General features: G+C 44.5%; 3 protein-coding genes across 15 annotated transcripts in view; 2 read left to right on the plus strand and 1 right to left on the minus strand.

Moving 5' to 3' along the window:
* Positions 1 to 7,570, minus strand: part of sbf2 (SET binding factor 2) — a 75,098-nt gene extending 67,528 nt beyond the window's left edge. For all 8 annotated transcript variants that reach the window (XM_081709447.1, XM_081709464.1, XM_081709458.1 and 5 more), the window contains exon 1: positions 7,426 to 7,570. In XM_081709447.1, coding sequence (XP_081565573.1) covers positions 7,426 to 7,521 — 96 coding nt within the window. In that variant the 5' untranslated portion in view covers positions 7,522 to 7,570. The remainder of the gene's footprint in view (positions 1 to 7,425) is intronic.
* A 2,272-nt stretch (positions 7,571 to 9,842) lies between these two features.
* Positions 9,843 to 12,429, plus strand: adma (adrenomedullin a). Its single transcript, XM_027010587.3, has 4 exons — positions 9,843 to 10,000; positions 10,573 to 10,685; positions 10,807 to 10,923; positions 11,100 to 12,429. Exons 2-4 carry the CDS (start codon positions 10,573 to 10,575, stop codon positions 11,407 to 11,409), a joined length of 540 nt encoding a protein of 179 aa, XP_026866388.1. The 5' UTR covers positions 9,843 to 10,000; the 3' UTR covers positions 11,410 to 12,429.
* Positions 12,430 to 15,676: 3,247 nt separating this feature from the next.
* On the plus strand, positions 15,677 to 25,192 carry ampd3a (adenosine monophosphate deaminase 3a). 6 transcript variants are annotated; one of them, XM_027011348.3, is made up of 16 exons: positions 15,677 to 15,780; positions 16,307 to 16,372; positions 19,266 to 19,488; positions 19,902 to 20,079; positions 20,216 to 20,381; positions 20,597 to 20,816; positions 20,915 to 21,044; positions 21,144 to 21,338; positions 21,433 to 21,564; positions 21,668 to 21,831; positions 21,932 to 22,058; positions 22,180 to 22,343; positions 22,753 to 22,873; positions 23,118 to 23,291; positions 23,750 to 23,860; positions 23,946 to 25,192. In XM_027011348.3, exons 2-16 carry the CDS (start codon positions 16,318 to 16,320, stop codon positions 24,120 to 24,122), a joined length of 2,337 nt encoding a protein of 778 aa, XP_026867149.2. In that variant the 5' UTR covers positions 15,677 to 15,780; positions 16,307 to 16,317; the 3' UTR covers positions 24,123 to 25,192. The 6 variants fall into 6 exon arrangements, with proteins under 6 accessions (XP_026867149.2, XP_026867154.2, XP_026867172.2 ...); XM_027011353.3 differs by lacking the exon at positions 15,677 to 15,780 and adding an exon at positions 15,983 to 16,137; XM_027011371.3 differs by lacking the exon at positions 15,677 to 15,780 and having other exon boundaries at positions 16,107 to 16,372; positions 21,144 to 21,275.
* Positions 25,193 to 25,459: the final 267 nt, after the last annotated feature.

Genomic DNA, 25,459 nt, shown 5'->3' on the forward strand with positions numbered 1-25,459 from the left:
TGACAATGGTCACCATCATCTAGAGCTATTCTAGAATAGAAAACCGTAATGTATAATCATGGGTCTTTATCATTAAAGCAAGGAACAGATTACAGAGAGTATGAACTAGTAGTGTGCTCTAGATCACCGGAGAAGAACATGTGCTACTACGTCTCTCTCTCTCACACACACACACACACACACACACACACACACACACACACACACACACACGGCCCTCGGTCCCCCTTACACACACCTCAGACTGGCTGTCAGCAGATTTCACCCATGAAGGACCTTTTGCGGGGCTAAGCAGTGATTACTCTCTAAGGCTGATTGCTGCTGTCCCGGTCTGAGTCTGAGCAGTGCACCAGTCATGACAACAGATCAGGTGTCTGTAGCCATCTTTAACTAAAATCATATGCTTAAAACCCTGAAGTGTTTCGGTTCTTCCCCAGGACACATGTAGGCAAAAGATTTAGTAGCATTCCAGAAATGTCCAAACTACAAGTACTACGTCACTGTACAGTCATCAATCCACTGACACTGAAAGAGCAGAGCAGGACGCCCTGATTCTTAACAGTATAATTTGTTTGCTTGTTGGGAAGTTAAGGATCATCTTACAATAATACGCTGCAAAAATAATCCAAGTTGGTATTTCCCCACTCTCCCTTTACAGAATAAAACTGATCGCAAGTGGAGACCAGCATACGGGAAAGACACTGATGCAATTTACGACAGCCCCATACAATGCTCAAGAAGTTATATCATTTAATAGGGTAATTTTTCACCCTCAAAACAGACAGGCTGGATGCATTTCAAACATAAGCAAAATGTTAAGGATGTGGCATGGAACAAAGTAGAAACAAGAGGCAATATCTCAATATCTGTTTACTTTTGTCTTACTACTATCTTTGCACATCCTCATTTATCGCTCAGAAACAGTAAACTCGTGCCTGTCCAAAAGCTGACAGAATGCATGCCTCTGCCCACAAGGACCAAACAAAGGATGGCTTCATGTTTACAACTGGAGTTTGTTTTAGCACATTTAAAACAAATCAATATATTCATTCCTTCTGCAATGGCAGACAGTGTGAAGGTTGGCTATGATTTTACCCTGGAACATGAGTACAGAGAAGGACAGAACATGAAACAGCATAACCAAGGTGCTTTCAGAAAACCTGGACTGCTCATTAGTCTTTTCTAGTGGAATGTTTCAACCAACCTTCTGCCAATTCTCTCAGCAACCATTTGTCATAGTAAATCAGAGGGGGGAAAGGCTGAACGTGGATCTTGATTAATGCCTAAAGAGGAATTCAAGATCTTCTTACGTCAGTGCCACATTAACACCTGCCGTGGCCTGGCACTGCACACAGACAGGTGGGTTTCTGGAGAAAAAGTTGGAAGCTTCTTCTCCATCCCTCCAATATAACCTTCATTGAAGGTGAGCTTTTGGAAAAAACAAACATTCACTTGACATATCTATATTTCAATAGCCAGTTTGATTTCCGCACTATATCATTATTGTGCAATAGGAAAAAATCCAAAGCCTGACACAGCAGCCAGTGAGTTTCCATAGCCACCCATCCAATCCCAAGAGTACACCATGTTCTAAAATGGAGATATCCATGCAAAGAATATGTTTGCATGGAAAAGGGTATCAAAGATGACGAAATCTGTGATGTCAGGAGACCCAAATTCCAGGAAGCGGTCCATAGAACTGGAAAAACTGGGAGAGATGCACAGATCCAAGATTGTTCCGAAGGACAAAGAAGGACAGAACATGAAACAGCACACTAAGGTGCTTTCAGAAAACCTGGACTGCTCATTAGTCTTTTCTAGTGGAAAGTTTCAACCCACCAGGACTGACAGGCCAACACAGTGCACATGACCATAACAACAGTGTGATCAGGTCAGCAATTAAACCAAACAATCTGAAACAAGAGATAAGCCCCCTGAAAGGTCTCCAAATACCTGATGTATTTTGGCACAGGACCATGTGTTTTAAAGACCCAACACTAGCATGCATGTGGTCACCAGAGAACTACATGTTAGTTTTAAAAAGCTGCCTGCAAAAGTGTAGCGATGCTGAAACCTGGAAGCTTCAACTAACCGAGTACCAGCGTCATGTACTGTACCAGTCTAGATCTTTGTAAGATGAATGCTAGGCTTCACCCAACAAGATCAAGCAATATTATATTAACAGTGTCCATCAATAGACAACTCAGGACTAAAAATTCAATTTAACAATTGATGTGTGTTACTTGAGACAGACAACAATTAAAAGATCAGAAAAAATAAAAAAATTAAAAATCAGACAACCATGGATTTGATTTCTTTGTAGAGTCAAATCTGCATCAAAGCACAAAGCAGTACATGCCACCTGTTTTCAACCCAGCCCATAAAATCCGAGACCAGCCGGTACACATTTTTGTCTATTTCAGATGAAAATCCATATATATGCCTTATACTGGATCTACTCTTGTGGTCCAGGTATAATGAGAGCTGGGATGTAACAATACAGTGAAGTACCTTAGTGTCCCAGAACACCAGATGATACTTGCTTTCTACATAGCCTTGTTTGATATATAATTTTCCCTGTTTTCTGCTTCCCCTGACTTATTATTTTAAAAACCTCAATTATGTAAATTATCCAGATTCTTAAAAATATTTACAAATATAAAACCATTCTGTGACACTGGTGACTATTAAATTCATTTACAATCAACTCATATTTCAGTGAGAGCTATTTATGTAGGTCAACCAACCAACTGTGAATCAGTGCAACCTTGACTTTGGGTTCTGATTGTCGCATCGGTCAGAAGGTGTTTAATGATGGTAGGAATTGTGATAATTCAGCGGACTGGTTAATTACACAAATGATGGAAATTACGGAGATTTACAAGGTTACAAAATCATCTTTTGTGATGATTTGTCTGTTAAAGATTTTGTATGTGACTTTATTCTGATTGAGTGGTTGACCACTCAATCCAGTGAAAGAGACAAACACCATCGGGACTGAATTCAGTCCTAAAAGTTGAAAACACTTGCATGCATTGTTATCATTTAAAAACCCGAGAGAATTCAAGAGTTACATTTTGATCTGCTGAGATAGTAACATATTGCTGAACACAACTTCAGGATGATCCTTGCCATAAATGCTTTTCCATACCAATGCAAAGTTCTGCAGGAGGGGTGATGCTGCCCTCATCTACATCTAGGATAATGGCATGTTCCAGGATATTCCATCCTTCTATCTGTAAAAACACATCAATAATAAAAAATGCTTTGATGTGCCCTGACAAGTCTTTTTTTTCGACTTTTATCCTTCTGTATTTTTGTAAATAAAAGGGGGGAGCAAACATTTCCATGCCATCCTTGCCAACACTGTCTGGTCTGCCTTGCAAACAGTTTCTGGAATAACTGATGGGGTCTCTCCAGAAGCCATGTCTAAGGAAAAAGCGTGTCATAGGTCCTGTAATGCATACAGCTGTGTGTTATTAGTATGACTACAGTTTACTACAGCAGGGTAGTGTTTCCTGTTTAGAACTGACTCTGAAGTGGGACGAGAGAGTAGTCTTGAGATCATCTTCAACTTTCAGTTTGGCATATCAAAAAGTGTGGCATACAGGACTCTTAGTTCATCCCCTGCAATTTGTTTGAGGTATTCCACCATCTGCCCACATAGTATCCTCCCTAATCTTTAACCTGCTGCCTTTATGCTTCAGGTGGGTCAGAATGTGGTTTTCTCTCCATTGTCTGTACATGGAAGACTCATGAGAAGCATGAGCGAAGCTGAGAACAAATCACATCTATTCATCACTGAGTAATATGATCTATGAAAAGGTTCACAACTCAAGGCTGTACTGGGAAAAATGAGACTCTACACTCAGCCAATGTACTTATTAGATTTTTAGTGTAATATAATGGCTGTAAGCCACAATGCCTAGTCGCATCTTGAAAGTGAAACAGCCCAATATTACACCAGACACTGCAGGACCCTAGTGTTACAACTCAACTGCTTTTCCACAATCATATGAGGGTAGACAGAAGGCAACAGCCATACATAGCTTATTATTACTACACATTACTGCACAGAAGGGGGGAGTAATTATATTGTATTATATTATGTTGCAATTACAATATACTTTCCAATCATTCTTCCTCTCCTTGTATTTTCCTCCTTTTTTTTAATTTATTTTTATATTTTTATACAAGAAATACAAAAATGCCACTTGAATCCTATACAATGAACATCACAATGGCAAGTGGACCTGTCACACATTTGCACTGGGCACCACTGACATTGCCATGAAGATGGCTAATAATTACCAGTCATCCTGGCTATTGAAATCTACTCTGCAAGAGAACATAACCAGACAATCTATCAGCACTCACGGCTATTGGAAAGGCTGCTTCAGCAGAAAGGAAAAGTTCTGGAAAAGCCAGTTTTAATCATAATGAGTAGTGATTCTAGCAAAGAAAAGGTGTCAAATTACAGCAATAACACCAAATGTTTAAATTTTTTTTCCTTTATAGCCACTGAGCAAAAGTGTTCTTGAAGGCTTATTAATCTTTACATTTTCCAGACATTTTCATAAAACGGCCTCCTTTTTACAACGTGCTGACAAAACTTTTTTTTAAAGCTACATCCATCTAACACCTATTAAACTACACTCATCCAACATCAAGAGTCAAACTTAATTGGTCAAAAGCACACACTGAAAAATATGCAAGGAGCAGGAGAGTCTATAACACGAACTGAAAATGTTTAAAGCCATACTTAAACTCTGGCACTGCTCCATTGCCAAGAGCTCACAGCTGTCAAATAATGGGGCACTGAAAACTGTACTGCAGACCGTTTCATCTTAGTCAAATAGACTGGGATGTAAGTGGTAGATCAGATTCCTCTGTTTCCAATTTACTGAGCAACATGTGCCAGGGGGCGAATTTACAGCCAATAAAGTCATAACATTCCACCTCAGCTAAGGAAAAATATCCGTGATCTTAATGCAAAAGTAAGCAATATTGAACTTTCATATACTCAACATTTTCTAAAATTTATACATCAAACAAAATGTGGTAACACAGGATAACATACATGGATGCCATTCTTTTAGTCGTTGTAAGCCTGCATCACATGGCTATAGGCCAAAAAAAAAAAAAAAAAAAAAGATTTATTGCATTATTATTTTTAAATTCTTGGCATAACCCTTGAGTCTATATCAAATATGACTGATTATTTGCAGTTCTTTTTAAACACTATTCTCAGGACAGTGTGACATTTCCTGTTCATTCAAAAACATATTGATGTTTTTACTGAGGGACGGTGGCCTTTCAAAACAAAGTCAAGACCTTGGGAAGTCCACAGCATACTATTTGTGGGTGAATTTAAATTCTGTTCTAGTTCTACTGTTGCGTCTGCAAAAACACAACCACTCAATCATCATAAAGGACAACTACCTACAACAGACAGCAAAGTTTTTACTTCATTCCTTATAGGTACCTAGGAAATGATATATTTACATTTATGCCATTTAGCTGGCGCTTTTTATCCAAAGTGACTTACAATTATGACTGTGTACAATATGAGCAATTGAGTATTAAAGGTCTTATGGCAACTTAGCAAGCACAGGACTTGAACTATCAACCTTCTGATAGTCGAGTACCTTAACCACTGAGCTACAACTGATATATAGTCAGACTTTGCCCCTCATCACCCACAGTCTTACAATTAGAATGTTATGCACACTGGCCCTCATTCCAAGCTGCCACCAGCAGATGTGGATGCCGTGCTAAATGATCAAAGTCCAAACATCAGCAACCAACATCATTCATGTAGACGGTAGCAGATGAGACAGAGCAGGAAAAAGGAAGAAGTGACGGTCCGGTGGGACTGCCACTTTTCCCGAGCATCTGGAAACTGAGACAAACAGGCACTATCTGGGCAAAGCCTCATCTATTTATTATGGTTCTAAGGACTAACATGAGCTAGACACCTGAATCCACAGCCAGCCCCACAGATGCCAGGCACAATTTGTCCCCCCGGCACAAGAAAGTCGTTTGTCCTTTGGTCTGTGAGACACTGCAGCAAGCGACACCAGCATCTCAGCTGCAGGACAGGCACTTCTTTAAGTGAGAATCCTGGACGGAGGCCATGGCCGCTGGCCCACTAAAGCCTGTGAGTGCAGGAACATCCATGTTCGCCCAGAGTAGTGCTTCTACAAGGGCCTAAAGAGAAGTGACTGAGAGAACTGATTCTCCATGCATCAGTGTGAAAACTCTAAGGGATACTGTCACTTTATTCAGTTGCTGTGTATGAAAGGACCTTGAGAAAATCAAGTCTGAAAGCAAAATGTGCAGGAACCATTCCAACAGCCCAAATGACATGCAGAGTTTTCCATGAACTGACAGCAAACTGCTCCACATCAACAGGAATGGGGTCTGGAATAACAGGTGGTCATAAATATTCTATGACATAGCTTGTATAACCTAGACATTAGGGCGGGGGGGTAATTTTAGCAAAAATCCAGTTTGGTGCATGTGTCTAAAATAACATTTAGCCAAATGCTGTTCAGCCACTAGGGTTTCAGCTTTCACAGAAAGTTTTGTTGTTTTGGGAAAGAAGTATACACCACGTGATCGAGATACGAGGAACAGATTACAACTTTCAAAAAACTCGTATACCCCCAGGTACCAGAACAGAGCACTACAGCTCATAAAAAGCCCAGAGTTCGTCTGGCAACACCTGTAATCGCGCCGGTTTTCACCGGGTTAGGACGCATCCGCTTTCCACAACACAGGAAGCGCTCTCGCTTACCAGGCCTGCAATGCTGCAAACGGGAAACTTCGCTGTGGGTTAATCCGTTTGATCCAACGAACAGGGAATACGCAGTGACCACAGACAGGACAAAATGCATTCATTAAAAAAGTCAACAGTGTAGGATTTGCCTGAAAATGAAGAGAATCTCCTAAATAGGAGGGTAATTGAATGTACGTGTACAATATGACACCTGAAGCAGTAAAAAAAACTGTCATGTTTAAACCATGTTCGGCATCAGTACCAACCAGTATTTTGCTGTTAATCACAAGTAGGTTGGGATTTTAAAATAAATCCCTAAATCAAGTGTAAGATGAAAGCGTTTCAGTGGCCTTTTGCTCTCCACAGGAGCTGACAGCATCATCCGTATCGCGCCGTAGGGTTTCCAGTACAACCCAGCGCCTACCTTTCACACGACACACACCCCAGTTACTGACCAGTGTGTGGCTCCTTTCCCCCTCATAATGCTGTGAAGGGGAAAACCAGCGGAGTTTGTGTCCCCAAGCTGATGGAAGAAATCTCAGATAGCGACTGTTAGCTTAGCGCAGCCAAAGCTGACGGCCTGAGCGACCAGAAATATCAGCTCCGCTAGTCCTGGTAATGGGAAATACGAGTGAAAAACTCACCGGTCTTGTCTTGGTCGTATCCAACGACGATAAAATAGTCAGCCAATCTAGCCATGGTTGCCCTTTTTTTCGAATCCTTCCAACACAATTCAACATTTTTCTTTCTTCAGAAGCACAGCCATGTTTGACGCGAGCGATGCTGGTGCGCATGCGCGAAGCCGCGGTGTGGGCGTGAGCCGTGGAGTTTACAAATAGAAAACCCTGGACTCCCGTGTACTGGGATATCGGGATATCGGGATATCCCGCAGCATGCACCCAGGAGAAACACATGTCTGAAGTGCAGAAGCTTCCTCTGTAACGTGTTTATAGAGAGTTACTTTTGACTTTGCCATCTTAGACTGTACTCCTGTAAAATTTGCAATTTCCCTTGAAAGAGATCACTTTATAGGCTACTTCTGATCACCGGTTTTAGGATTGCTCCCAGCTACCCTATGGTATGCTGGCAAATTAACATTATTGACGAATAAGTAGTAAACTTCCACCAAACCGGGAAACAGTCTTGACTTTGGAAATAAATACTCGAACTCATCAGACATAAATAGGTCATGAGTGAGGACGCCGATATCAATTTAACACATTTATTACCGTTGGAAATTAACAAATCTCATCAGAAAGTATTTTGAAATAACTGATCAGTATCAAGAAAGCAATGAGAACTTTCACAGTCACACTCCCAATTTCAACCACCATTTTAAGTCTGTTGAGACCCTGCATTTCATGTCTACAAATCAGGGCCCCCTCACCTGAACAGGATCCTTCTCAAAATCTATTCAACTTATTTTTCATATTTGTACCATACTGAGTCAATAAAAATAGCCATACATGGACTGATTCACAAATAACCCTCATTGGGGTTGTTAGCCTGTTGTGAAATGTCTCAATTAGTTCCATACAAGGATAAACCAGTGACATACTGAGCGATGGCTCTTCATCTGGTGCTAATTAGCATGGCCAAACAGTCATCACATGCTCACTCTAACTTGACCCACGAGTGCCACATTCTTTTGTACAGACCCATGTTTGCCTGTCATAGAATAGATAAAACAATTGCAGGAAATTCCAATGCTTCTTAACAAGTGATGCACACAGGGGTCATAATCGGTTGATCAGCTCTGAAGGTCAGAAATGATATACTTGCATTTGATAGGATCAATGACTCACTTGGTTTGTACAGCGTAAATGAGTTTATGTCACAGGTCCATTACACCTAATCAGATCTAATTCTCAGTTATAGGTGTCAGTTTTTGAAGATGCATACAGTACAAAGAGCACTTTACAGGTGGTTACAGTATGCTGACCAACATCAGTGTTCCTGCAAAACATGAGGAAAAAATCATTATGCAAAGTACAGACATAACCTCACTAGTCACAGACTAGTGTCTGCGCCACCAAGGTTTTGATAGACAAGAGAGATGGCCACAACTCATCCTAAAGGCATTAAAAAAACACTCCCCTGAGACTTGTAATCAACATCTGTTTGATGACCTGCTCTGACATTGTCTTAACCCATATGGCTCACATTATACTTTTCTTTCAGTATGTGGTAAAATGTCTTTTTTGGTAATAAGGTAATTTCCTCTTTGACATGTTGAGAGTAGGAGTGCTATGTATTTGGTGCACTTTAATAGGGCCCTAGATGGCCATTTTATCTGAGATAATTTGCACACGATAATCCGTAAAAGCAAGATAAGAAAACGGACTCCTTCTCCTAATGTCCATTAGGATTGAGAAGATTCCAGAATACAAGGCATACTACCATTAAATGCAATAAACCTGTACAGGTCGTGTAAGATCAAGGTTAAAAGTTAGTAACCCTCAAAGGTTATCTAGGATAGCCTATGCTAGGAAATGTAGTGAAGTTGAAGCATTTAGAGAAGCTAAAAAAACCATCTGTAAGAATATGAGAAAATGATTCATTTGTCTTCCTATTTTTGTAGCAGGTATAATTATCTCAAACGATACACTGTGGTTACAATCCTAAAATAGTTTGAAGATGTTGGTAATTACTTCAAAATTAAATCCAGATTTCTTGTTCTGTCCTTATTTTAGAGGGCGCTCATGTTCATTCACTTGTATTACCCACCCAAATATTTGAGGCATGAGCAATGTTACCAGTCTCTCAGAGGATTCATTTATTTGTTTAGTTTTTGTTTGACTTTTGAATCAAGGACATGTACAAACTGGTGTTTAACACCTTCCTGCCATATGATCTTTACAATAGAACAACTGGAATATTCTTTGCTTTGGGAAAAAAGGAGGAGCAAAGAAAAAAAGGTGCTTCATGATCTCACTGATGTTTGGTGTCGCTGCAGAGAGGAAATACAGGCCTGGGTTGCGGGGGGGCGGGGGGGGGGGGGGCGGGGGGGGGTGCCGGGGATGAGAGCATGTTAGACAGCCCCTCCTTCCCATCTCCAGTATAAATGCTCTCACGTCTGGCGTGGCGAGTCAGACTATTAGCCGAGTGTTACAGCTGCCTCACAGCACAAACAGCAAGCGAAGGAACCTTGGATTATTCCCTCCACCGCACGGACTCCTACGAGACTCGTCGACCTAAGCGACCTGCGCAGCCTCACAGGTACGGACCCTCTCGCTGCAAGCTAAGGGCTGGGGTGCTTCACCCTGCAGCTGGAGGATTTGTTCCTGCCTTCTATTTAGGTCAAGGCTGCAATGCCTTTTGACTAGAATAGGTTGTCTGGCTTGTTACATAAGAAGTTCAGCTCATACCATTATGCGCATTGTTAGAAAGCGACTCCTGGTGTGCCAGCCTAAAAGATTTTATGAGACAGAATGTTTTCAGCAGTTTAGCATTGCCTTTTGACTTTAAAGTTTCAATTCCGGAGAAGGTGTAATGGGAAGACTATACATGGAGATTAGACTTCACCCATTTCTGTTGCACTTGGTTACTCTGTTTAGCCTTTATCCTTGTTCCCGCTGGCCAGGTGACTGAAAAATGGTTGTCAGTTTACTTACTTTGCACAGAGTATGACCCTGCCTCCCCTATTAAATAAATACATGATGGGAGTAAATTGATTGGCTTTTGGACTCTTGTGTACACATCTTGCTCTATGCAGGTGGACTAAAGAGGAGCATTTCTGGCTGTTTTTAAGCTGAAAGATTGAAATGTTTCTACCTTTCTTTTCTCCATAGATGTCAAAAATGAATCCGATTGTTATGTCTCTTCTTTGCTGCTGTCTGCTGGCTACTGTGGTGCACAGTGTGGATAGTGCAAAACTCGACCTCAGCCAGCTTCTAAAAAGAAGGTGAGTTGTGCACACAGAGATTTAGAAAATACCTTATCATACAAGCGATGGGCTGGTTTTGTTTTATTTTGTTTTGTTTTGTGTCATTTCTAATGGATTCCATTGCCCCCTTTCTGATTAGTGTATGGCTACAGAGGACAAAAAGGGATTTGAGTAGCCTGTCTGCACTGAGGGAAGCAGAGCCTGGGCAGTTTGTTAGACCTGAGGATGTCAAAGACACCCTGCTTCCACATTCCCGGTAAGAAGACTCATGAGTCCCACACTTCATAAAAATCACTTCACAAAACTGCTGACTTATCTTATCGCATCTGACGCTCAGCGAAATTGACTAAGCTTGACAAAAAAGGAAGGAAAATGCAGTGAGGGGTGCAGAGCAGGAATAAACGCCCTCTTTCCCTCTCTCGCCCTCTTCAGCACTGGCATCAGCGTACGGACGAAGCGCTCCAAGAATTCTGTCAACCTGTCGCGGAAGTCTGGCTGCTCGCTGGGCACCTGCACGGTGCACGACCTCGCCTACCGCCTGCACCAGCTCAACAACAAGCTGAAGATCAGCAGTGCCCCCATCGAGAAGCTGGGCTCCGGGGGTTACGGGCGGCGCCGCAGGTCCCTCCCGGAGAGGCGCATGTCCCTGAAGTGCGAAGGGGGCCGGGTGCGGGCGTCGTGGAGCAGCGCGGCCTCCCACTCGCGGCTGTCCAAGCTGGAGGAGCTGCTCAGACGGACGTGAGAGCGCAGAGCGCCCCCTGGGGGAGAGGAGGGGTCGCGGCAGCAGAGACTCGCCGTCCAAATCCGAAATTCTACTCATGCCTCAGACTCCTGCCAAGAGTTCTCCGGCACATTATTTTCCGAGGCGAGCGGCCGAGCGAGCAGTAGCGTCGCGCTGGAGGCGTCGCCAAAGCTAGAGCACAAAAACAACAGCTGTTCCACAAGCACTGTGAAATAGAGAGAGACAGGGACTGAGAGAGAGGGAGAGAGAGAGAGACGAGAAGCGGGGAGAGGCAGAGATGCTGTAGTGGGGCACTGGAGCACTGCAGGTGGCCTTGAGAGTGTACGGTCCCTGCACTTACCTGCGGGTCAGTGGCCATAGACACTGGTCCGAAGAACGAACCTCCTCTCGCAAGACAGAACCATTAGTGTCCTCTCACTACTCCTCAGATGGACTATTCATTGGGATTATGGGATCCAAATAATCTGTGTGCCCAGTGACTTCCATGTGCTCTCTCAGAATAACCTCTGGACTTAAAGCCATCTAATTCAACAGGGAAAGACGCAGCGTGATGATTCCGGAGAGATGGACTTTAAGAATAAAGCGATAAAGCTGTTTTCTGTCTCAAACCATGAATATGGACACTGTATGCAAGATGAATGCATTAGATTATATGAAATGCCTTTGCCAGTCCTTATGGATTGTACTGTACTTGAACATTATTATTGTGTGTATAGAGATATGTGCAATCTATATATAATTTTTTTATTGACAGTATATATGTATATATGTCAAAATCTCTAGATATTGTTATTTAATTGTTTTATATTACTTTCTACTACTTAAAGAGAGCTATTTTTGTACAGGAAAAAAAGAATAAGGGCATTGTATGTATGTTGTTTATTATTCATTTGTGTCATATGTTTTAAACTGTGGTAATAGAATAAGTGTTTCTGAGTGCATAATAATATATTTGTAAATGTGGTTAATTTTGTGTGTACGAGTAATGCTGTCATCTAATAAACTTTGCATCAATCAAAATCGGTGTAGTCAAGATGTCATCTGTTCCATTCCAGTGGAAGATAGGGTAATAAAATATTACTGGCTCTCCGCAGCCTGTTTTGCGAGTGTGGCGGGAGAGAGCACCTGATATATGTTTTGGCTGCTTAATTTTACAGCACGACCCGAACGTGGCTTTGAGCTGAGGCTACAGTCCTACCCGGCCTGGTACTGCACTTGATGGAAGGCAGACAGTCAGCCAGCAAGGATGCGGCTCTCTGGGGGAGGCCCAGGGTCAAACTGCATTGCATTCCTCTGAGATGTAGAGCAAAGGGCTTTGTACTACAGGGCTGCACCATGGGACATTGGTCTTAAACACATCATTATCATTCCTGCTCTAATGAGAAGGAACTTCAGCTATGCACTTTTATTGTCGCACACATGCTGTTTTAAGGGGGAAAGCCCAAAAGAGATGAATAATTTTTACAGCAATAAACACAACCATGCAAAATAAATGCAGATGCTGCTCGCTGCTGGAACAGACCTGATTTCACTGAATTTCAGAAAAATGAGACTCAGTTTTCTGTCTGTTTACTCTGAGCTGGATTCTTCCCATGGTGGGGTGGCTTTCTACATGCAGTTTAAGTTTTAATATTTCCTCAGTGCATTTGGATTTCATTATTCTAGTAGGATTGATAGCGGTTTGCTTCCATAGTGCTTGCAACCACTAAAGGACAGTAATTTCTATCAGCCTGCCCTATCCACAAATAGTCTTCTACATCTCACACATTTTTACTATTAAGTTTTGCATAAGCTTTGGTATTAAAGGCCAAAGCCTAAACATACCTATAATGTCTGAAGCAGTTATTATGAAATCTTTGGCCAGTTTTGGCCTTTATTTAAATGACTTTGTCATAGTTTGAGTAGTAGATTTCTGGGATGTTATCTTTAGGAGCAGATGGGAAGAGTAGGTAGGCTCGTTGAAGCTCTTTTCTGACTCCTACAAACTAGCCACCAGGTATCCATGGTAATAATATCCACGCAGGGTTGGCAATTTTAAAATCTTTATGGTTAGAGTACCATCTAGTGGACCATTGCTATATTTAAACCTCAGGCGCAGTACAGTCAATGGTAAAACCCCCTGTCGTGCTAGCTCCATCTCATTTTTTTATACTCAATGAATTTCATATATATATATATATATATATATATATATATAGTAGTTACAAGGTAAAGTGGGTGGTGGGTGTACTTTCCATTTTCAGATGAACAATTTCAATTAAACCTACTAGCAGGCAAGAAGCAACAGTGATTTTTAGCAGTTCTCCTAATTGTATTAGGAGTTGAATTGTATTAAGTCTAGACTAGAAATGCCAAAACTGTTCTAAAAAAAACCTCCCCCAAAAACATCAAGCTATACTCCTGCATATTTAATGTAAAATTATGTCAACTTAGGATGAAAAGGGAGGTTCTGTTTTTCTTTCATGCAACTAATTTTAAGCCATGATAGAATAAGTCCAAAACTACTCATTGATCTGTGAGAAGAAAGACCAATCATCCAGTGAGCTTGAAGAACCAAAGACCCTGCTGTATTTCACGCTCAGCAAGGAGAAAAGAGCCAGTGACAAGCCCATGTATCATACTGAAGCCCATGTGTCATACTGAAGCCCATGTGTCATACTGAAGCCCATGTGTCATACTGAAGCCCATGTGTCATACTGAAGCCCCTGTGTCATACTGCAAGGCTCATACTGCAAGGCTCATACTGCAAGTTTTCTCACATGGACACGAAGAGCAGAGCTTCAGGTGAAAGTGTTTTCATTCTTGCTGTTTATAATGCAGTTAAACATACATTTTGAGAAGTGGGTTATAGGGAGCTTGGAGCTTGGATAGTTGAACTATTTTTTAGGTCTTCTACTTTAAATCATTTGTGATGATTGTCCTAGGTACTTTACCACTGCAGCAGATATTTCTGTGGCCTCATAACCGTTCTCAGAAAACTCATTATGTTTTTCTTTTCTTTTTTTCTTCAGAAAATAACCACAAAGCTATTCCAAGATCTTTTTCCCAAAGAGAATGTCATCCAAGATGCATGAACCCAGCACTCTGACTCAAGAGTCACACCAGTAGTTTACTGTATTATCCTGTTACACAACTGATGATGGATAACTGACCCTAGACAATATCAATACATCTCTAGAAATTATAAAATCAGCAGTTAATCACCTGTATATGTTGGTAAAAAAAAATGCTGTGACAAGATCACACACACTCAAGTTACTTGAGAATAGCTGATCCAGGAACAGCTGCCCTGCTCCATATGTGCACTACATCAGTGCGTGCGTGCGAGCTGCACTGTAACGAGAGGTGAGTGCTCCTGTCCCTCATTGTGCTCTGCTATCTGTATGCTGTCACACCGAGGAGTAATGGGCAGATAAGCTCTGAGTCTTCTGTTGCCAGTTCCAAAAATGACCAAGTGACCTAAGCACTGCAAACCACAGATGTCATCACCTCCTGACTATAGCAAAGGGCTTTTGCTAGCTAGATAGAAGTAGCTCTACTGACATTAGTATACTGACATATATCAGGCTTGTAGTTTCTTGTGCCCTATCAGTGTTTTCTGTGCATGTTTCACGTTGTATGGGGCTATTTCATTTTCAATGTGTTTCCTGTTATTGAGGTAATTGCATGACAGATAAGCTGAAGTTTGTCTAGTTTATTCTTCCTAGCAGGAAAGATGAACAAGTGAAATATATCTAGGCCTATAGAGTCATGGCAGAATTAAAAAATATCTTAAGAGTAGATGTGCATATACAGGATCTGATTCCTCTACTGTTTATTTCGATCTTAGTTTGAAAGGCGGTTCCAATATAAGAGCTCGTACTTTGGGACGTTCAGGAAAACGTCCTTACTTTTATAAACCAAAAAAAAATAATCAAGTAGTAACTGGGTTTTTGTTCAACACTTTGTCCCAAAGATATTTTTGAGGTTTATGCGCTTTGGGGCAAAAACGCCATAAATCCTTCGTCAATTACGACGATCTTCACAGGGGAGCGTCGTGCACTTTAAAGTTTTAATCACCAACGAGAGCAGATTCACTAATCCTGAAATCTTTGGAAGTGAACCTAATTATGACTTGTAGATAAGAGAAGCGTCAGGCTGAGGTCTGAGCCACGGCACACAGCGCTCGCATATGAAAAGACTGAAGGAGAGAGATGACTAAAGCGGTTGCTGTAAGTAGCCTCTCTCGCTGAGAGATGCGCAACCAGCTATTGCGCATGAAGCAAGTCGGACATCGACACGCTTCCTTTACCTGCTGCAAATAGACGGCAGTGTCCGGTGCCACAGTCGATCAAGTGCAATGTTAATTCATCTCTATCTGCGTATTTAAAGGTATTGAATTTATTTGAACCGTGGCCTAGGGTAAGTATGCACGATGTATGTGCATAATATGCAGATTGATGTGTTGACGCGAGCTGACTACGGCTTTCCATTGCCGTGGTTAACAGCGGCGTCTTGGCCTGTGAAGGGCTCCGTACGACACACCGCATCGGGGCGGGAGTGAGCGACTTTTGCTTCTCTTCCTTCCCCCCCTCCCTTTGAGAGAACTTGAACGTTTTCTTTCGGGTACGGCCTCGCGGAGGAGGATGCAGGTGGCGTGCTGAGCGTCGCGAGAGGTAGGCGCGTGCATCCTGCTGCTCGTCGCGCGCGCCGTGCCCCTCCAGTGATCCTGTTTATCCGTCGTCCAAAGTGCGTCATCCGTGTACTTCTGTCAATCTTTTGTAGCAGTTATCGCATGCGATTGTGGATACCATGGAAACGCGTTCGCGTGAAAAGTCTGCGTTGCTCCTGTTTTCCTGAAAACTCTCTCTCTTGCAGTCACACTGCATGACGGTGCATCTCTGCCTCTCTTTGACAGAGCGGAGCAGAATGAGCAGAGACACCCCCCTGGTGAAGCGGCTGTCCAGCCCCTGTTTAGTCAGCGGTAAGATTCCATTGTCTCTCCTTTTCCTTTGGCCTTTGCAAGGATAAACTGAACTGTCCGATACTGAATCGTGAATTTTGGTTAGCCTGTACGTGATTGAACTGCGTAGAGGAAGCAACAGAGAATGTAGGTTGTTCCTGGTTTGCCTAGCGTGGGCTTCTTAAAAATAGCATTTAGGGAGAAAGACTTGGTATGGATTAGATCACTGTGTCCTTTCAAGCACAGTTGGAGGTTAGTTTCTAATGCCAATTCTGTAGAGAAGGTAATAACTCAGAAAATCTTGTGGGGAAAGAGGTAAGATTCAGATAGAGAAGAGATGTTTGCTCATTGCATTGTGAATAATTGAGCAACATACTAAGATGCACAAATAAATATGGTGATGAAGTCAAAATGTAGTTAATTTATCCCAGTCATTGTTATATAGGACAGTTACTGTCCATTCAGGCGTTGAGACTGAGGACAAGCCATCCTGCCTTTCTAAAGTGGTGGTCTCATCTCTCCTCCCATCGACCATTAAGAGCCAACCAGTATCACATCAATCGCCCATAAAGTTCCAATTGCTCATCCCAGTCATCTGATCTGCAACTTCCACTTAATGAGATCGATGAGAGAGAGAGAGAGAGAGAGAGAGAGTGAATGAATGAATGAATGAATCAATGAATGTGAAAACACTGAATCTGAATTCTTTCTTTTTTATGACTTATGAAAAGACAATCATAACTACTATTCTGCGTGATAAAACCTGTCCAGTCTCTCCGGTAGCAGGTAATAAGAACTGCACATGGTCAGAGTACCATGTGGCTCCGTAGGTTAAGACGAAGGCCACAGCAGATGTGCTGGCTATCAGCTGGTGGACGAACAGAGAGCTGTTTTGGAGCCCTAGTGCGGTCATGGAGACTGGGCAGATGACCCTGCAGGGTGTGGTATTGGTGCACGTCGGCAGTCAAAGGCAGAGGCAGGTCGAGGCGCTCCAGGAGGTCAGAGGACGAGGAAGGCCTTTGTGTGGGAGGATTCGGGCAGAGAGGGCACAATCCATGCGCTTGCCGCTGTAAACAAATTTGGCACGTTTATCCTCAGTTTCAAACTGGCCAAACATCTGATGTGGTGCTGGTTATGAGTTGTTACCTGCTCCCCGTATGATGGGGTTTAGACAGAGTCCTGCTAAGGGCCAGTGGGATTACTTATTTCTCGATGCAGCACTGCGCTCCCCTGTCCAAGGTCAGAGCGGGGATTGGTGGCAGCAGCTGGGTGGAGCTCGGACAGGCACCAGGGCAGCACTGTGGAGCCGACAGGGTCTGGAGCTCAGCACGGAGCTCTGGTGATCCAAGGAAAAAAAGTAGAGAGCTTTAGAGTGTGTGTGTGTGTGTGTGTGGGGGGGGGGGGAGAGAACACAGGGCTCTCTGGAGAGGCTTCTCGCATGCGGTTGGCGCGCTCTCTGTTGACAGGCGGCTGTGACATGCTCGCAGGATTAGTGGGCTCTGCCGACCGCAATGCCGTTAGCCTCTTAAAATAGAGACGGATGAGGTTCACGCAAGAAAACAAAAGCCGCTGCCCCAAAGCTGCGTCTCAGAGTGGAAATGGACCCCAGCGACCTTGCGCACGCCTACGCTTGGAGCACGGCTGGAGAACAGATTGAGGCAGCAGAAACTGACGGTATGGATGATCGGCATGGGGATGTCTGGTTAAGGATTCATTCATTAATGCCATTATCAGTGTTATCAGAGTTTCTTTGAGTTTTTTTTTATGTTTAGCTCGAAGGTTTCACTATTTGGCTTCTCCAGAGTGGCTGTGTGAGTTAAGCCATGGCCGGGATAGTAACTAGTGTGGTCATCATGGGAGAGACTTAAAAACCATTGCAGTCATGACCCATCTGCATGTACTTGACTGAACCCCAGCTTCCGTCTGTAGTGGAGTAAACGGGTTAGTTTTTTTGTGTATCGGCATTAGCGGGCGCTGAAGCTCATTAGCCGCCATTCGGAGCAGGCGGGGGTGAACTATCCTTGAGGGGCGTTCTGAGAGCCCCATGCAGCCCTCACGGTTTCCGTGGGCTGCAGGCGGCCTGTTATATCCTCCTGCCTCCCATCTGTTGTGTGCTGTGTGAAGGATGTGCAGCTGTTGGGTGACGCAGCGGGAGCGAGGTGCTCGTGCCCGACTGGAATGCCGGCTTCTTAAAAGTGCTGGGAGGACTGGGAACCTTGACATTTGGAGTTAACAGAAGGTGCCCGGGACTGGCACCCTGCACACACAGCTGAGGCCGCTGTCCGAGCCGGTCCTGCTTCTGGGACCAGGGACACAGCCATAGCAGGGCCTGCGATACCGGATCAGTCCTCGCGGGGACATTCGGGGTTTTGTAGGGCAGGATGTTCGCTGCCTGCTGTGTTTTGGCCCGAAAACCAACAGTGCGAATTCTCCATGTGTGCTTCTGGCTTGGAAACCCACATGGCAGCGTCAAGCTATTTTCAGCCATCACTTTGTTAGGAGCCTTGAAACATATAACAATGGTAATCCAAGTGACAGGGATGATTACGAGAATGGCAGTGAGTGAGGAGCTAGCGTGCAGCAGTGTTTACGGCTGCCTTGTTTCTGAGTAATGTGCTTTAAAACTGGGAAACGCTTGTTGGAGACGATGCGGTGATGGGCGCCTTCGTGAATGGAGCTACACGTCCATCGAGGATGCATCGGTTTTACAAAGGTTAATTAGCAGCTAAACATTAGAGTCTAATTTAAGGGCACATTTAAAATCGTTCTGTTTAGGACTATTTCTTAAGACTTGAATACTAGGACCGTAAGAGGTCGAACTGAAGCGCACTGTCCCGTTGCCATGACAGCGTCACTGTCGGAAGCCCCCACTATAATGGTGGTGGCCATGATCCGCGTTGTTGTCTTTCTGTAGACATGCCGCGGCGGTTCCCCAGGATCACGCTCAGCGACGTGGACGAGGAGGTCCGCCTGCTGGCCGAGAAGGTGTACGCGTCGGCGCTGAAGGACGAAGAGAACAAGGACGCGCTCTCCATGTACACTGTGCCTGAGGACTGCCCCATCGGCCTGCGGCAGGCCAAGGACAGGGAGCTGCTCCGTGAGCTCGCGGAGCAGCAGTCGGAAGAGAGCGCCAAAAGGTCAGCACGGCCAAAACGGCAGGGCTGTGGGAGTGTGGGCAACACTCCAGCCCTGGAACGTGTGCCAAAGCCCGGACATGTGTTTCTCCCACTCCTCTGATTCTCATGAGCTCGTCCTCTGGGACTAGATGTAAATGATGATGTATATGGTTTATACAGCTCCTTGCAAAAGTATTCAGACCCCTTGAAAGTCAATGAGAGAGATTCTTCAAAATAAATTATTTAACAGCATATCATTTAAAAAACGGTGAAAACGCTGCTTGCATATGTGTGCAACCCTTCAGACTTATTAGAAGCACCTTTTACTGTTATAACGGCTTTAAGTCTTTTGAGAAAACAAAGGTTTTCAACCCTTTTTCAGCTCAATCAGTTAAAGAAACGATTACTTAATTTAATTTTCCTTGAATGTGCAGGAAGAAGAGTTTTAAGATGATCCGGTCCCAGTCCATGTCCTTACAGATCTCCGTGGGCGTGGACTGGGCTCGGCCCATGGTCGCGCCTCTCCTGCCCTCTCCGTCCGCTGCCACCACCGTCCCGGACAACTTCCCAGAGTATCAGAGAGTCACCATCAGTGGAGACTACTGTGCAGGGGTGAGCTTCCTAACTGCCTCAGTCTACTGGATGGGTTGGGGTTCGCTTCCCCGTATGACTGGCATGCAGCGGGTTGCTTGGTGAAGGATCTGGCCAGGCGATGAGTGTTTATGGGCTACTGTCTGCCTGGATTCAGATCACAGTCGAGGACTACGAGCAAGCAGCCAAAAGTCTGCTGAAAGCTTTATTTATCCGGGAGAAATACTCCAGGCTGGCCTACCACCGCTTCCCCCGGACCACGGCCCAGTTCCTGCGCAGTGCCGAGAACACAAAATGGAGAGAGGAAGATGACGTCCTGCCAGGTACGTCCGCTTTGCATTGTGCCAAAGTTTCTCACAAAAAAATTATTTTTTTCCCCCTGCTTCTCATGAAACATCTGGCTGTTCATAATAATGTCCAACGTGTTTGGCAGCCATTTCATCCCTTTTTAAAAAATCTTTTTTACGTGTTTTTTTTTTTTTTTTTCCTTTTGGTTTCACACCGCTGACTCAACCATCCACCATCCAATCACTTGCAGACATCTGTCCATGCCCTCCAGAGGGGGAGGACCCCTACAGCATGGAGAATATCCCTGAGGACCTAGGCTACGAGCTGAAAATGAGGGACGGGATTATATACGTGTATGACAACAGCGAAGCCCTCCGCATAAACCAACCCTGCTGCCTCCCTTATCCAGACCTGGAGACGTTCGCCATCGATCTGAGTCACGTGTTGGCCATGATTGCTGATGGTCCTACGTGAGTGTGTTAAAAATAAGGCAAACAAGAGCTCAGTTTATAAACATGCACCAAAAAAAAGTTTTGAAATGTTCATAATGCACCCCTTCTGTGTGTAGAAAGACGTACTGCCACAGACGGCTTAAGTTCCTTGCGTCGAAGTTCTACCTGCATGAGATGCTCAATGAAATGGCTGAGCTTAAAGAACTCAAGGGTGTTCCCCATCGAGACTTCTACAATGTCAGGAAGGTGTGACTCAGTACTTGGGGTTTAATTTTGTTGTGACCCAATTCAGACCTGCCTGGTTCTGTTTTTACTGAGAGGTGTTTTGTGGTTGGCTGCCCACAGGTGGACACTCACATCCATGCTGCAGCCTGCATGAACCAGAAACATCTCCTCACCTTTATCCAGAGCACCTATAAGACAGACGCGGAGCGTGTGGTGCTGGAGAAGGCTGGACAGAAACTCACCCTCAAACAGGTCTTCAATAACCTGAACATGGACCCCTACCATCTCACAGTGGACTCGCTAGATGTCCATGCTGTGAGTGCCTGTGAGGGCGTACTGCATTTGAAAGGCATAAATTCTCTCTCTCCTGTCCATGATGTTGATGTGTGTTGACTTTAACCACTCATAGGGCAGGCAAACGTTTCACCGCTTTGACAAGTTCAACTCCAAATACAATCCTGTGGGAGCGAGCGAGTTACGAGAAATCTACCTGAAAACTGACAACCACATTAAGGGAGAATACTTTGCCAGGTTGATCAAGGTATAAGAAGGCTTTATTAATCATATTCAGATGCAACCTACTCTTCACTTTACCAAGTGTGTGTTTTTTTAAATTTTTTATTTCATATTTCCTGTACTGACAGGAAGTTGCTTATGACTTGAAGGAGAGTAAATACCAGTATGCTGAGCCCCGCCTTTCCATCTATGGCCGTGCCCCTGAGGAGTGGGAGAGCCTTTCCCATTGGTTCATTCAGCATAAAGTACACTCCCCCAACTTGCGCTGGGTTATCCAGGTACCTAGAATATAGTAAGTGCAGCAGACCTGTAGATTCCCATACCTCATTCAGTCTCATGAGCCTGGGCCTTTAGGTTTGAAATGTCAAATTTTGCAACTTCTTATTTTGCAGTGACATTTTTAAGTCACGGAAGCTGGTTCCCAACTTTGCCAAGATGCTGGAAAACATCTTCCTCCCCCTGTTTGAGGCCACAGTGAATCCACAGAAGCACAAACACCTTCACGTGTTTCTTAAATATGTGAGTCAATTCCATGGCCAGTCGGTGTGATTTTCCTTGAACACAAGTGCACGCGCGGACTTTGGAGTGTGACGCGTGGACCCTCCATGTCGCCCGCTCGGCACTGTCTCCCCTCTTACAGGTGACGGGCTTTGACAGCGTGGATGACGAGTCCAAGCACAGCGATCACATGTTCTCCTATAAGAGCCCCAAGCCTGAGTGCTGGAACACAGACGACAACCCCCCCTACAGTTACTACCTCTTCCACATGTACGCCAACATCATGGTGCTCAACAACCTCAGGAAGTAAGTGCTGCTCTCGGCTCTTCGGTTCTGGAACACATCCAGACTGGAGATTTCCATTAGGGGGAAGGAGATATCGTATCACCTGTCAAAACAGGGAACTGACTGCAATGTTCCCTCTGCTAATGGCGAGTTTCTAGGGCTCTCATTAATTGTTCCAGTAAAGAGAAGCCGTTGTGTTGCAGGGCTTAGGCAGGGGCACTTTGAATAATCTCTGGAGGGTACGCGAGGAGAATGGGTTTCAAGTTTCATGGGACTGAGACCTACCGTGCATCAGGTCTTCTATAAATACCCTCGTATCAGTAGCACATGTGTGCTGAGTTACAGTTGAAGTTGCTGTAAACAATTTTCTTTCTTGTAGAAAGAAGTCAAGGTAATGGTTGTGGTTGTGTGTGTGTGTCTCCACTGACAGGGAGCGGGGTCTGAGCACCTTTCAGTTCCGCCCACACTGCGGCGAGGCTGGCTCCATCACCCACCTGGTGTCGGCCTTCCTCACTGCAGACAACATCTCCCACGGACTGAACCTGAAGAAGGTAACGTTGGGGGCGTGTCCTGCATGCAGCCCCGTGCCATGGCGCTGTCTGCCTCTCTGTAAGCCAGGCATGCTGGTTTAGTGCTGCTGGTTTAAGTGACTAAGCTAGAGCTGAGCCGTGTGACACTGACCCCCTGATGCTAAAAATGACCTGCTGGGAGGAGGTAACTGGAACAAACATGTTATACTGTAGGTAACTGTGTGTGTGTGTGTGTGTGTGTGTGTGTGTGTGTGTTCGTTCTCAGAGTCCTGTGCTGCAGTACCTGTATTACCTAGCCCAAGTACCTATTGCCATGTCGCCTCTTAGCAACAACAGCCTGTTCCTGGAGTACTCCAAGAACCCACTGCGAGAGTTCCTACACAAAGGCCTGTGTGTGTCCCTCTCTACTGATGACCCCATGCAGTTCCACTACACCAAGGTTGGGCACGCATGCTGCTGTGCATGGGCCCGTGTGATCACACACGGACAAACACGCGCAATCACCAGCCATTTCTTCAGAAACACCTGCTTTGTATGTCCTCCTTGCTGATGGCCATTTATGAGCCTAAAGCCCATTTGTTGCCATGGATCATTTGTGCCAGCTGTCCCCTAGCCCTTTGTCAGTGGTCGGATTTTTCCACACCCGGCACAGACACTGATGTTGTAAACATGTACTAGCTCTACACACACTACTGTGTTAATGTGTTGGGGGTGGTCTGCCTCTCTGAACACATCTGAAGGTCTGGTGTGTCCAGCGATCCATGCAAGCCACAAGATGCACATGATTCACTTGAGATTGGTGATCTAATAATAAAGCAACCAGTGAGCTTTCTGATAAAGCGGCTGGAGTGTGTGCGAAGGCTTGCTGACCATGCTGGCGCCCGTGGTGTTCTGCAGGAAGCGCTGATGGAAGAGTACGCCATTGCCGCCCAGCTGTGGAAGCTGAGCACATGCGATTTGTGCGAGATTGCCAGGAACAGTGTCCTGCAGAGTGGCCTGTCCCATCAGGTAACACCCCTCAGGCCCTAATTGCCTTCAGCCAATCAGAAATCTCCATAGGTGTGTGTGCTGAAGGTCCTTGTCCACCCTCCAGGAGAAAAAGCGCTTCCTCGGGGCCAGCTACCTCAAAGACGGGCCTGACGGCAACGACATCCGCCGGACCAACGTGGCGCAGATCCGCATGGCCTACCGGCATGAGACGCTTTGCAACGAGCTCAGCTTCCTGGTGGATGCAGTAAAGTCGGAGGCCGTGGGCTCCCGGAGGCAATGACGGTGGCGTGCCTGCTCCGGCTGGGCCGGCTGCCTCTAAGCCCGCGTGCACGCTCCTGCATGCTTCTTTTTATATGACATCGCTTGCATTGGACTCACCACGGTACTGTTATTACTTGACGTTGCCACTCAGGTTGGTGATGGGAAATGAAACGGGGGGGGGGTGGGAGGTGAGGGGGGACGATTTAGAGAACCTAAACCTGTGCCGTGCCCAACAAGATCTTCCATGTCAAAGAAGGTAGCGACTGTGTACCTTTTTGCCTATGCATTGAGCCTCAGGTGGGGGGGGGGGGTGGAGATTTAAGTCAGGACTTGAGGCGGTAATATAGTACAGAGCCTGGGGAATGGTGCCCCCTTGTGGACATGTGGAGAAGACTTTCGTTCAGGCAGGCGGTTTTCAGTTTTTCCGGTTATTTTGGTAGTGTATTTGGAATGTAATGTTGTACGCGTGGGGCCTTTAGACTGGACAATACTGTTGTACTGTTGTGGCCTTTTGATTATATGTATTCTTCATAAAACCATAAAGCTTAGCAGCTGTTTGAATGATACTTGCTGACCCAGAGGTGGAATAGCTGCTGTTCCACCTGGGATCAGGCATGTTTCTAATCTTTCATTGTCCTGCAATGATCTAGGAAGGCCACCGTACGTTAAAAATATGAGCACAGGAGAAATTACTCCAAAACCTTAGTTGATTAAAAGCCTAGGATCCTATGAGCTGAGGGAACTTGAAAGACTACAACAATATGCCTCATGCTGCGTTGATAGAAATACTCCATGATGTATAGGAGATGTATTTATTCAACACCCTATAAGCTTGTCACCTGCGTCTGATGTAATTTAGCGACTGGTAAAAAATGTTGCACATACTGTATATAAAGTTATACAATGGATATACTCTTCCATCAAACTGTACATGAATAATAAGTCAAAAAAGCACTGGCGTTTCTTTATATTGTTGTAGCGAATAATAAATCATTCAAGAATGATTGATTAAAAAAGAGAAGTCCTTTATAAACCAAAGATTTGGTGAAACGAGACCATTTGCATTAAATAAATATATATGCATATGTATCCTTGACTTCAAGAAAGGCACTATATAAATGTAACTAATAATAATATATGCCAAAGGTCTACAGTGATCTTACACAATCATCTTTGCTGTGGCAGTTGTATGGATCCCCACTGCATGTAAGACCACCATGTTTGGCTGAGAGAAAGTAGTTTGTTGTTCTGGTGGCCTTTGTGTGTGTGTGCGCGCGTGCATGTGTGCATGCGAGAGCACTGCACCCTCTTTGCACTTTAGGTTGTACTCTTATGTAGTGCTATTTGTTCATCAGA

Source organism: Electrophorus electricus, chromosome 3 (genome assembly GCF_041902795.1).
Source record: "Electrophorus electricus isolate QZ-2024a chromosome 3, ASM4190279v1, whole genome shotgun sequence".
Classification (NCBI taxonomy): domain Eukaryota; kingdom Metazoa; phylum Chordata; class Actinopteri; order Gymnotiformes; family Gymnotidae; genus Electrophorus; species Electrophorus electricus.

Excerpts from the sequence above, each read along its gene's own strand:
- adma (XM_027010587.3), top strand. The coding sequence starts at position 10,573 with ATGTCAAAAATGAATCCGATTGTTATGTCTCTTCTTTGCTGCTGTCTG. Across the intron at positions 10,686-10,806 it reads AGCCAGCTTCTAAAAAGAAG|TGTATGGCTACAGAGGACAA; the intron begins GTGAGTTGTGCA and ends CTTTCTGATTAG. Across the intron at positions 10,924-11,099 it reads ACCCTGCTTCCACATTCCCG|CACTGGCATCAGCGTACGGA; the intron begins GTAAGAAGACTC and ends CGCCCTCTTCAG.
- ampd3a (XM_027011330.3), top strand. The coding sequence starts at position 16,276 with ATGACGGTGCATCTCTGCCTCTCTTTGACAGAGCGGAGCAGAATGAGC. Across the intron at positions 16,373-19,265 it reads CAGCCCCTGTTTAGTCAGCG|ACATGCCGCGGCGGTTCCCC; the intron begins GTAAGATTCCAT and ends GTCTTTCTGTAG. Across the intron at positions 22,059-22,179 it reads TTCACGTGTTTCTTAAATAT|GTGACGGGCTTTGACAGCGT; the intron begins GTGAGTCAATTC and ends CCCCTCTTACAG.